We start from the raw sequence: 12,765 nt of genomic DNA, 5'->3' as shown, positions 1-12,765 counted from the left end.
TGCAAATGCCTCAGCTTCTTACAAAGCTCTGAGACAGCCAGTTGGTCCTGCACTCTCCTTCCAGCCCCACCTCATTTACGGAAGCTGAAATGGCCAGAGAAGTAAAAAAATCTTAAGGGCAGTCTTGAAACAAGAGAGAAGCATGGGCAGCCCTCAGCGAGGCCCGAGGGAATGAGAGCTGCTCTACGGCACTGCTGGGGCTTGCCCGGCGGCCGAGTCACTCCGGCCACCCCTCTCCGGCAGCGGGGAGCCCCCAGGGCCGCGGCCATGCAAGCGCCTTCCCCGTCTGACTTCGGGGCCTTGTGCAGCAGCCAAGTGGCGCCTCCAGAAAAAGCATTAGCAGCTTACTAATGAAGCTGTTTGGACCACCATGAAATCCCTAGTCCAGATTTTTTTCCTTTCACATTTTTTTTTTAAGTACCATTTAAGAATGCTTCTAGATCTCTTTTCCTTTAGTCACATGCTTCCTCCATCCACTTATCTCAGAACAAGAATGCTTACCTATGTAGCTGAGTAAGACAGGGAGGAATATCAAGCCATGGGTGGCTCCCAGTAAGACCATAGCCAGATACATCCTGAAGTAGAATATCTGGAAGATCTGAGACTTGGCAAACGCCAGCACCACAATCCCTCCAAATTTTGTTAGTGTGATTCCACTGAACACCTGAAAGAAGAGACAGCATTGGAAAGCGCTTACCAACCTGCTCTAATTCAACACATCCTCACGGCGATTTCTTGATGGGCAAGGCCCAAAGCAATGGGTTGAACCCCCGCTTTTAGTTACTGACAAGCAGGACTACATTCTACCTAAAATTGATTTGCTGTTTACAGACCCGGGGAAAAAAAAGTAGAAGGGTAAAAGCTGTGTATTCTGCATGGACAATGGACTCTGTCTTTAAACAGCTTTCCATACACTTAGATGAAAACTATTAAGGACTTTCTAGAGCAGCAAAAAACTGGCTGAGAGGTGGAAGCAGGCTATGGAGTTGAACTAAGAAGATTCTCCCGGCTCTGAGGGCCCCAGCTCCCTGGGTGCCAACACGTGTGCTCAAATTGAACCTCTCCGTTCTCTTCCTGCTTCACGGTCTGTAAAGGTTTCACTGAAGAGAACGGTTCTAAAGAACTTCAGGATTTAGCTATTCATGAAATGCCTGAAGACGTGTCACTCTTGCGAGCGGCTAAGTAACTCAAATTCTCTTTTCCCTACGGACTTTTCCAGTCCCTGAGAAGTTGACGAGCTGGGCACCCCGTGCAGAAATCTCTGGCCAGGCTACTTACGGAACTGCCCATGTGAGAGAGCGCCTCCTCGGCCCGTTCCACGCGGCTGCCCTTCGTGCTCACTGTGAACGCTCTCGTGATGTGGCTGCAGAACTCCACGGAAATGCCACAGCTCTGAAAGAGAGTCTCCGGTTACGACTGCCCTCTTGTGGCTGAAAATCCTAGCAGCAGGCACTCCTCTCCCAGGATCTGGTATGCCGGGCACAAGTAGCCCAGGAACCCTAAGCATCCCTTTTACCTTGTAACACCGAGCACCCCAGCAGTGCACGCCCACGGAAGGTGCACGGGCAACTTGTGGGACCCTTGAGCACCCAGACGCCACTTCTCTAGAGCAGATCTGCTTGTTTTAGGGGGACTCGTGGAACCCTCATGAGGTTACCCCTACCCCTCAAGAGTCAGCACCCCTCAGATTTGCTTTCGCTGGGCCTCCCTGCCGCTTCCCCCAAAACAGTGTTCATATTGTAAGTACAGACACGCTGCTATTTTAGTAGTTTTTCAAATGCTCCTATCTTCAAGACTATCAAAAAGCACCTGGCAATTGCATGAGAAGTGAAAGGTACTGGTAGTGAATTCCACTGGGAAGAAGCATCTTCTCATTGGGCTACATGTTTTTGCAGACCCTTTGGGACAGAAGTTCCAGGCAAAATACCCCCGTAACACCACGGAGTCACACTTCCATTGTTCTATGTACTATCCAGGTCCCCACTCCATTAGCACTCATCCCACCTTTCCACAAGCAAGAGCTGGCCTTGGTCTTTCACCCCAAGAAACAGTTCACAGAAGTGACACGGGAGGCAGGAGCCAACTGAGCAGGCCAGGACTCACCATAACCAAATTGACCAAGGAAACTGCATTCAGACTGATGCCCCAGAGCCACATGACGCCAAACATGTTGACCAAGATCATGGCGATGGTGACACACATGATCACTGCAGACCACAGTTCACAGCCCAGGAGAACCAGGGTCACCAAGAAGATGGCTCCCAGGGACACGCTGAGGTTAAAGATCGTGTCATCGATAATGGTCAGGTACTGTTCATAGAAGACATAGAACACACTGGAGAAAAGAGCAGAAGGTTCTGTTATAGATCGTACTTGCTTCTGGAAGCTTTTTTTCATCCTGCCACTACTGCAGAATCAACTACTCTGAGTCATCCCTTGCATAAAAACTCCCTGTTTTTGTGAGACTCCTCTATGGTAATTCAAATGAACCTCTGACCACTGACACCCACAAAAGGGCCTAACAATGATCCAAAATGTGTATTTTATATAAAGTTTTTGTTCATAAGCTCAACCTCTTCACTTCATAGGCATTTACAGAGTATTTCATGGAATGTTGAAAATACAAGTCCTGATCTATCCTGAGAATTACCTCAGACCAAATGAGATCTGTGTGGGGCCTGAGGAGAAAAATGCTTTTTTGGCAAAGTTAGTCAGCTCTTCTCAGGAATTAGGACATCCATTCTGAGAACTTCTTCCCCCAAAAAACAGGCTGTCCTCCTGTCAAGAATGGGTCAGAACCCCTCTGAGCAAGATCATAGGGGTGGGGAAAAACCACCTGTTTCTTCTACTTTTTAATAGTTTCCAAATTCGATATCTCCTGAAATACTTTATAGGAGAAAAACCCCAACAAACAAAAATGAAAAACCTCCATAAAGACACCATGTCCCAGGTAACTGGAAGTCAGGGGTGGCGAGCAGCTACTGGCCAGGAACGTCCGCTCTGCCCTCTCAGTGAAGCCTGGTCCCCCGGTACCGCGCCCTCCCACCCAGGGTGCTGCTTTGAAGTGTGTCTTTCTTCGGATGGTGAGCTCTAGCTAGCTCACAGATCAGATTTTGTGCGTGCAGCACTCAGACCTTGGGGGGTGCTGCAGACCCTGGCCTTCCTTGCCCAGATGCTACTTCCCCTGATATTCTTTGCTTCTGCTCATGATGGAGAAGGTGTCAGAATGAAAGCCAAGGATCAGCTTCCCATCAGGAGAGCCCTCAGGCTGTGGGTCCTAACCCAAGACACCTCGTTTATAAAATTCAAACTACCTGTACGGGAACACACGGTAACCGCTTCCTTCGAGGCCCATGGTTTTGGTGATGTTGCCGGCGATAAGGATGGCTTTTCTCATGGCATCAGTAAAGTCAGCAGAGGTCTGAAGCACAGTGTGGTAGGTCATGAAGTAAGTGGCACCGACAGCCGTGTCATTGCCGAGGATGTTAACGGCTGAACTGTAAGCAGCATGTCCCCTATGGGAAGACTCAGTGGTGTCAGGGAGGCCACAGAAAGTCCCTGCAGACCCCGAGCATGCAAGGCGAACTGGAATCACCTGACCCTGGGCTCAGAGGTCAGACCAGCTCTAGATTTCAGGGACAGGGAAGGAAGGCCCCGTGCAAGGGACAGTGAAGGTTTTAGCTTATTCTCTCACTTTTGGTTGTTTTGGTGCAGGGGTGCTCTTGTTTGGGTATCTGTGTTCTGCTCCGGTGTTTGCTCGGCAGTGTTGTGTAACGGGGCGGGAAAGGACAAGGGCCCTGGAGTCCATGGCCGTGGGGCGGGTCTCAGCCCCGCCCCGTATTAGCCATGGAACCCTGGGCGGCGGGACTGAATCTGGGCTGCGGTGTCCTTTGCCACCTCCTCACAAGCTGTGTGGTAAGGGCGGCGACGTGGGTGAGGAGCCTGGCGCACGATGGCACGTAGGAGGCTCCCCGTCAGTGCTGGCTGTTGCTTTCCTACAAGCTGGATATACCTGGTTGGTATTACCCGGGTTTGTTTTATGTAGGCCAAAGCGTTCAGTGGGCAAGCAGACCACGCTGCAAGATTCGCTTTTATCTTTAGGCACAGTCTTTCCTCTGTACCAAGTACAGGTCTCCAAGCACAGCCACGATACACAGGACTGACTGATAGGAGTTTGGTTGAATTACGTGTTAGGAAAAACAGGGAAGTCCAGGGTTTGCCTAACATACATGTGGACACTCTTCTTGCTCCTACAAAAGGTTCTGAATCCTCCCAGCCCCGACTCCCAGCCTTCTTCCCTATTTCTGGGCCCAGATGCCCTGCCTCCACACGGCTAATCAGCTGCCCGGCTAGATGGGGGCGTGCGGCAGCCCTGAACCTCAGAGCCAGACAGGCTGGCAAGATCGGCTGGGCTGCAAGAATCTGAGCCTCGGTCCAGGATGGCGTGACCGAGCAGAGAAGCTGTCCCTGCCCCCAGGACAGATGTGAACACATTCTGAAATGCCACACGTCCCTGCTCCCCTCCTGTCCTGCTAGACGCTGGCACAGCCCTCGGCAGCCATTCATGCAGCCAGGAGAGTCAGGACAGGAGGCCAAGAGGGAGAGACAGACGCTCAAGCCAGGATGAGATCAGCTGGAGAGGCTGAGAAGATCTCCTTATGGGTGTATGAGGTTTTTCCCTTCTCACAGAAGACCCGGTAGTGGGGCGGGTAGGGAGGGGAAGAAAGGGACCCTCCCCATACAGCTGCCCCCACCCCAGCCCTCGGCTAGCTGTCCCGCACAAAATAACCAGAAGTGGGCACGTCTCTGAGCGGCTCCACAGCACTTACCCTTTGCCGCACTTGGGGTTCGGGTTATCAGAAAGGAACATGGGCAGGAATCTCATGAAGTCTTCCCCTTGAGGCCTCTGTTTGCCCTCTGGGGTTAGAGGTCTGCAGCGGCCACAGGCAGGGTCAACCACTAGCACAGATACAGAGGGGCCCAGATGAGAAGAACGAGGTTCCACATGTTATTTGAAAACACTTAAGGATCTAAGGGGAATTTTCCTTGATCTTTTTCCTGACCCTGAAGCTCCAGAGCTTCCAACACACGGGATTTTCAGGGTCTAATCCGTCTGACATTCCATCTTCATCTGAGGCAGGCTGTATAAACTTTCTTCCCTGAAATTGGTGGCCTGCTTGGAGGATGACCCTGGTTGGTATTATCAGAGTCCAAGGCTTCCATGATTTTACCAAGAAAACTCGAGGACAACCTCAACACTCCTAACAAAACTGCAGGGCAACGGTGATAACAATGGGAAGCTCTCCGTGAGATGCAGCCAGATCCCAACCAAGAGATGCTATTAGTGGTGTCGGGAGAAGAGAACCCGGAAGACTCTGAAAACCAGAGTCCCCTGACCGGGGTTCTGTTTGGCCTGCAGCCCTGCGGTGGGGGTCGGAGGGAGGCCGAACAACACGACACCCTTCAGAGAACATGGCGGAGCAGAGAGATGGCAACCAAGGAAGAGGGACTGGTGCCGGTATAAACTGAGGTGAAATGCAAAGGAGTTATAAATTATAATGCCACAAGTCTTCAGAGAAAGGGGAAAAAATCTGGAAAAGGAGATGAAAGTACCTGAGGCATTGCAGAAGCGATCCGTGCCGTTGTAGACTCTACAGCAAGAAGACTGAGGCTTGACCCAATCAAAATAATCATCGATCCAGGACGAGGGGGCAAAGCCTATTCGGGTACTGGTGAGAAGGAGGGAGAAGTTACTGACTTGCTCCGCAGGGGGGAGGTCTCAGATTCAGTCCTTTTTCTCGAAACCTAACTTCGCTTTCTAGATGTTACACTGCTGCCCAAAGGACAGACTTCATCACCGCTTAACGGAAAACCCTTCCAGATAGGAGCTGCTCAATTAGTCCTTTTAAAGCTTTTGCTGAGGTAAAGCTAGAGTTAGCATGATTCTGAGCAACACATTTTCTAAGCAAATCTATCCTGAGTGAGCCATGTCAGGCCCAGGCGGCCGGCGGCCGGGGGCCCCTTCCGGCTGCTTCTGCGGCAGGACCAGAACGCCGGGTGGTACTGACTAGTTGTCCAGCTGAGCCGCGGTGAAGATCTGCTGCACCAGGGAGTCGTTGTTGCAGCCCATGCCCCCGCACACCATGTTCTGCCCTTTCAGGGAGCTGTAGTCGTGCCCTTCCTCCAGGACGAAGTACACAGGTGGGCCCGCATGCAGGTATCTGAGCGACCTGAAGTAACCCAGCACGTAGGAGTCCTGCACGAGCGATCAGAGAACGGGACACAGTGGGAATGTGCTGACGAGCTCAGGTGACGGGACGGCTAAGGATGGAGACAGCACTGGGATGCTGCTGGCTGAGACGGCCCCAACCCGGATGCGGACCATCCCCCCAACCCGAGCCAGCTCCTGGCTTCTCACCCTCCCCGCACCCAAGGTGCTTCTCTGTACCCTCCTCACCCCGAGAGTTCCACATGCTAAGATGGGCCCCATGCGGGCTCCATGGTGGTTCTTGTAACCTGGGGAACCAGCTGCCACATGCATTTAGAAGCAGGCATTCAGCCGGCACAACTGCATGTAAGTTTTGGAAAATGTTATTTGTACCTTTGGCTAAACAAGGTAAAAGAGAAAGCAGCTTACATCGGGCATGGAGAGAGACTGATCCAATCCAATTTCCACTTTATTCAGCACCGCGATACTAAAGGACAGGACACCCACAAATACCGCTATCTGGAATAAAAAGTGAGCTGTAAGGCAGGGACTGCTTCGTGCATGGCAGCTTAAGAACACAAATAAGATCTTCCACACGTGAAACACCGGACTGTCCCCAACCGAAAAGTTTACACGCCATGTTAACGTAGAGAGCAGGGGTCCTGGCTCAGAGGACAGCATCTAGTCAAACTCCCTGGGTTTAAATCCTGGCTCCAGGATTTGAGTGACCCTGGGGAAGTCACTTAACCTCTCTCAGCTTCTACTTCCTCATCAGTAACACAGGAAAAATAAAAGATGTATAACATAAGACGGTTTTGTGGGTTAGGTGAGAAAATCCGCGGACGATCCAGATTCAGCACTGTACCCAATATTCAGTGTTTGTTAAATGTCAAGTGTTACTATTACTGGAGACGAAGTCATGTTCTTTTATTAGAGCAGTGATCGGTCATCGCTGCTGGCTATCCCCAGTGGATCACCTCAGAAAGCTCTCACACTCTTGCTGGGGACTCGGGATGGTGGGTGGTGTGCGGGGGAGGCTTGTGGCACTGTAATGGGGCAGCGTGAGGAGAGAGTTGTGGCAGGACAGCTCCGTGTATCAACTGCCGTGGTGGTCACTGCCACTCTGCATGGGATGAGGGCACTCAGAACTCGACACACACGTGCCCATGTCAAATTCCTGGTTTTGACGCTGAACTATAGTTGCGTAAGACCACAGGAAGAAGCTGGGTTGATGGGTACCTGGGTCATTTCTGTACGATCTTCTTGATTTTCTATGAATCTATAATTACTTCAAAATAAAAACTTGCTTATACTGACTACTAAAAGCTAGCTAGAAAAATATTTTATGTACTTGTATATATTTGCTTTTGCATTTTGTATATATACTTAACAACTGTCAGACTCTCCTTCCCACGCCGGTTTCTTTCTTTTTTGAAGATTTTATTTATTTACTTTAGAAAGAAGCATGTGTGCAAGCAGGGGGGAGGAGTGGAGGGAGAGGGATGAGCAGAATCCGCTCTGAGCACAGAGCCCAACACGGCTCAAACCCATGACCCTGAGATCATGACCCGAGCTGAAATCAAGAGTTGGGTGTTTAACCAGCTGAGCCATGCAGGTGCTTCAACGAAGCTCCTTTCTTAGAAGGCATGTGATAAAACTGTTATTGGAGAAAAATGAGGAAAACCACAGACAAACTCCTACCACAATAGGTCGCATCCAATCCTTAAGCAGAAGTGGAGAATAGGAGTTTTTGAAGAACCGAAACAAGCAGCTTTCTGAGGCCTGGACGCTAGTTCCATCTTCCGAGCCTCTGACACAGCAAAGGACATCCAGACGATGTTTCTGAGAGGACAAAGAGGGACAAAGGTCACACCCTCCTGCTGCTTCACTTGGATTCTAGGCAGTAAACAGACTGCCATCCCGACAATAACTTACCTCTTGACGCTTGATGTCTAACCCCAAGAGACTCACAAAACATGTAATCTGAAGAAGGAAGTCAATGAGGACGGCCATCCCGGCGAACAGGGAGAAAGTGTGAACGGCCGGCATCTTTGACAGCGCCCCTGCAGGGGGAGAGAAGCCGCCCCGTCACGTCCACTTACAGCAGGGGACTCCCTGCGGGTCTCACACTCACGTGTACACACGAACGCAAGGAGCTAGAACAGACTGAAGCCACGAGAAGACCCACGCTTCCCACAACCCCCCGAGGAATGCCACAGAAATATTTTCTCTCTGCTATTAGATCAACACTATTAGTCTCCCACTTCTGACACAGTTAGATGAGGGCGCTCCCAGTCAGAAGTATTGGGTTAACACCCAGAGACTGCAAACTAGCAGCCCACAGGCCAGATTATATCCTGTATGGTCCACATGAGATCAATTCATTTTAGGATGAAAACACATTTCTTTTTTTTTAAAAAAGAAGCCAATGAGACCCAACACAAAAATCTAGATTCACAGCTTCACTTAAAAAAAGAAACTGGACCTAGCAGCACTGGGCCAGCAACACGTAACTGTCCTTTCTAGACCTTTGCCTTCTGCTCCGACAGTTCCCCCAGAGTCACTCCAATCTTGAGGCACAGTGTCAGCTGCTATTATCACCACATTTTCTGATGAGAAAACAAGAGAAAGTAACTTTCTCTGCACCTGTACCCATCAAAAGGAAGTGTAAGGACCACAGGCTTGAAAGCACAGTGCTCTGTGGAAATGAAGACGGCATCCTGGGTCTGTTCTGAAAGACCGCAGCCTTCATGAGCCTACAGCAGCCCCGTGTGAACAGCTCATGGAGGCATTTCCATCTGTGGCCCACGGATCCCATTTCTAATCCAGCTTCCTGCTCTGAAGACGCACTCGGTTGTCTCATCCCACACAGCAGACAAGGGGGCAGACAGCCCTGTGAGTAAGGCTGCATGGTGATTTCTCCACAGGAAAGAAACACAGAAAGCGCTGGTTTTTGTTCCAGCTCATTCTGGCTCCTTGTAGCGAGGGGAGGTCCAAGGACCTCTGCTCATTAACGAGGCTGCTTCCCCGATGGTTTGTGCGGACAAAGAGGAATGTCTACGCCTGTGGATTTTGCTCAGAGTGTGGTGTTGGCCAGGCTCCTGTGGGACGCAGGAATGTCATTTTCAAAGATCCACATTTGCCACAGGTGCCAAAAAGGGGAAGCAGCAGAGAAGTTCAAGGTTATCTGTCTGTCTGGACCCCAACATCAACACTATCGTGAAACAACATGAGAAAGTGTAGGGGTGCTGAGCGGCTCAGCTAGTTAAGCAGCTGACTCTTGATTTCTGCTCAGGTCATGATCTCAGGGTCATGAGATCAGGTGCCGCAACGGGCTCTGCGCTGGGCGTGGAGCCTGAAGATTCAATCTCTCTCCCTCTGCCCCTCCCCCCAACCCCCCAAAAGAAAAGAGGACACTTCCAAAATGATATCCAAGATACTGCCACTGATTTTCCCTGTGGTCCACTCTGATACTTTGATTACAGAATAAGCTTAAACAAGGAACTAACATGATGGGACATAGTCAGATACCCAGCTTCTTCTACCTCCAGGCTCAGAAAACAGTGGGGCTGGTAGAACTCAAAGAGTAATTACCTAAGAAAAACGCTACAGCCTCTGAAAAGGAGGACAGGAACATACTAGGAGCCACTTCTCCTAGGACCCTGCCCAGCTGCTGATCCAGAGTTTCTCCTTGAAGACGTTCATCTCGCTTAAAAAAAAACAGAACACAATACATAGGCCATTAACATTTCTAAATCACAATGCCATCTCTTTGCTTCTTTGTTGCTTTGTGTTAACAGTAAAGACAAATGATTAGGAGCTTCTACTTATTGTAGATAAACTTTGATGGGGGGCCTGCAACTTGCCCCAGCAATCCATTCAGGGTATCACTAAACCCCTGTGCTAGGTAACAAGTGGAAAGCTCAAGGGAAGACTGGATCACCTTATCAGGAAAACACACGGAATGCAGCCTGCAGGTGGCTGGACCATTAAGGGACACTCTTACATGCCACTGAGTCCCCAAGTAAGGCGACCAGGAAAGAAAAATATCATGATTGAGACCATATTCTACATCAGCAGGTCCTATGCTGCCCTATCTTCAGTGGCAGCTCTGACAAGTCTCTGATTCTTCTACACTACTGGAGACTCATTTTAGTAACAGTTGTATCCAAGGGGTGCCTGGGTGGCTCAGTGGGTTAAAGCCTCTGCCTTCAGCTTGGGCCATGATCTCAGTGTCCTAGGATCGAGCCCCATATTGGGATCTCTGCTCAGCGGCAAGCCCGCTTCCTCCTCTCTCCCTCTCTGCCTGCCTATCTGCCTACTTGTGGTCTGTCTGTCAAATAAATAAATAAAATCTTAAAAAAAAAAAAAAAAGAAAAAGCAAAAAAAATAAGAGTTGTATCCAAAATGTTTTCCGCAAGCATGCAAGCCCTTCTTGCACACATATTTAAAACTGAATTCTTAGGACGCCTGGGTTGCTCAGTCAGTTAAATGTGCAATTCCTGGTTTCAGCTCAGGTCATGATCTCAGGGTCCTGGGATATAGCCCTGGGTCTGCCTCTCTCCCTCTGCTCCTCTCCTATGACCTTGCTCTCCCTCTCTCAAATTTAAAAAAAAAAAAAAATCTTTAAAATTCAAGTCTCACTTTATTCCTCCAACCAAGGAGAAGACTGAGCAAGTTATGGACCCCAATCAGCAACACAGAGAACAGGAAACACAGCTACCCCACTTCCATGCTTGCAAGTACTCGGCATGGAGCGGGACAACCATTAACGGAGCTCACTACTTGGTCCGACGGCAAGCTCTGTCAGGCTATGAAAACGCACCTGGTAGGTCTGGACCAGAATGAAGATGTTGTCCACCCCGACAGCCAGCACCAGGAATGGGATGACTTCGATCACAATGAGGGTGAGGGGGATCCCAACGTAGCTGAAGATGCCCAGTGAGCACGCCACTGAGCTCAACACGATGAGGATCCCAGCGATGCCAAGGGAGATTTTAGAATCCACCTGAACCATGCAACAAAGATAAAGAGTCAGACTATCGTCTGTCCTATGACTAAAAGGACCTCATTTTACCTCTTTCTTGGAGTTAAAGGTGCTCTCCGAGAGAAAGATAAAAAAAGATAAAAGATAAGAAATATGTTCTAGATCTTCCCTTAGTAGCATGCTTTACGGGCTTCAATTCTTAGGTGATGGTGTAGTCAAATTAGGAAAAACTAGATTATGAGAAATAAATTGTAAGTTTTAAAATAAACCAAAAATTTGGAACTGAAGAAAATATATGCAGGAAACAGAAAATACTACATACAATGAAAATGGGAATGTAAACCAATTTTGAACATGACTTAGGATTAAGTAAGTAGAAACAGGGGCACCTGGGTCGCTCAGATGGTTAAGCATCTGACTCTTGATTTTGGCTCAGATCATGGTCTCAGGGTCATGAGATCCAATGTCAGGCTCCGGCTGGGCGTGGAGCCTGCTTAGGATTTTCTTTCTCTCTCCCTCTGCCCACCCCCGCTCCAAAAAGTAGAGGCAAAAATAGGACATGATGCTGTGCATCATCATTTTTCTCCAACACACACACACACACACACACTACACACATCCCACTTACTAGAAACCTGCTCCAGCTTTTGATGTGGCCCAAGGCTATGGAAATGTACAGAAACATGACGGCATAGCTGATCAGGACAGTAAAGACATCGCCGTTACTCTCACGATTCAGTTCATCCTCGATGCTTCGCTCAGTCGTGAAAGAAATGGTCAGATTCGGATTCTCGTAGTTTTTCACAAAATTAATAAACCTAAAGGAGAGAACACATTTTATATTTTCAGTTGAAATTTAGTGACAGCTAAGGGAGAAACTTCTTCCCAACCTCTAGGACACAAAAGCCATGTTTATTCAACCTGTACCTTACATGAGGATTTTTTTTTTTAAGGTTTTATTTATTTATTTGACAGAGAGAAATCACAGGTAGATGGAAAGGCAGACAGAGAGAGAGAGAGGGAAGCAGGTTCCCTGCCAAGCAGAGAGCCCGATGCGGGACTCGATCCCAGGACCCCGAGATCATGACCTGAGCCGAAGGCAGCGGCTTAACCCACTGAGCCACCCAGGCGCCCCTACATGAGGATTCTTGATACTGGAGACCAGAAGGGCAACACCCCCAGATTACAAAGTTCCAGACACGCTCATGTTTCTATCACTTGGAACAAGTTTAGGACAAGTTTAAAAGTTGGCTCACAGTGCTGGCTTCAGCAGCACATATACTAAAATCGGAATGATACGGAGATTAGAATGGCTCCTGCGTTAAAGAGGATATGCAAATTCATGAAGCATTCCATTAAAAAAAAGCCTGGCTCATGGTCTCATCTTCTTTTTTTTTACTAAAAAGTATCTCTAACTGAAGCATATCATAACAAAGATATATGCTCATGGAACAAACTTAAAAGTTGATCTACAAATGCAATGCAATCCCTATCAGAATCCCAGCTGACCTCTTCCTTCATAGAAAGAGAACGCTGATTCTAAAATTCACATTTGCAATCAAAAGGGTCC

General features: G+C 48.9%; 1 protein-coding gene and 1 non-coding gene across 2 annotated transcripts in view; one reads left to right on the top strand and one right to left on the bottom strand.

Annotated features, from left to right (window-relative positions):
* NPC1 (NPC intracellular cholesterol transporter 1) overlaps window positions 1-12,765 on the bottom strand; it is a 49,309-nt gene that overhangs the window by 915 nt on the left and 35,629 nt on the right. Inside the window, exons 13-25 of the mRNA XM_044244395.1 lie at window positions 11,824-12,013; window positions 11,034-11,216; window positions 9,803-9,917; window positions 8,144-8,271; window positions 7,910-8,050; window positions 6,638-6,727; window positions 6,069-6,256; window positions 5,614-5,729; window positions 4,830-4,959; window positions 3,315-3,515; window positions 2,104-2,335; window positions 1,279-1,392; window positions 502-664 (exon numbers count right to left, since the gene is read on the bottom strand). Coding sequence (XP_044100330.1) covers window positions 502-664; window positions 1,279-1,392; window positions 2,104-2,335; window positions 3,315-3,515; window positions 4,830-4,959; window positions 5,614-5,729; window positions 6,069-6,256; window positions 6,638-6,727; window positions 7,910-8,050; window positions 8,144-8,271; window positions 9,803-9,917; window positions 11,034-11,216; window positions 11,824-12,013 — 1,991 coding nt within the window. The remainder of the gene's footprint in view (window positions 1-501; window positions 665-1,278; window positions 1,393-2,103; window positions 2,336-3,314; window positions 3,516-4,829; window positions 4,960-5,613; window positions 5,730-6,068; window positions 6,257-6,637; window positions 6,728-7,909; window positions 8,051-8,143; window positions 8,272-9,802; window positions 9,918-11,033; window positions 11,217-11,823; window positions 12,014-12,765) is intronic.
* LOC122903858 lies at window positions 12,453-12,557 on the top strand. Its single transcript, XR_006384066.1, has one exon. It is a non-coding gene; the product is annotated as a U6 spliceosomal RNA (small nuclear RNA).

This window comes from Neovison vison, chromosome 3 (assembly GCF_020171115.1).
Source record: "Neovison vison isolate M4711 chromosome 3, ASM_NN_V1, whole genome shotgun sequence".
Lineage (NCBI taxonomy): Eukaryota > Metazoa > Chordata > Mammalia > Carnivora > Mustelidae > Neogale > Neogale vison.
The sequence above is the reverse complement of the archived record's forward strand: the minus strand, read 5'-3'. Positions and strand labels throughout refer to the sequence as shown.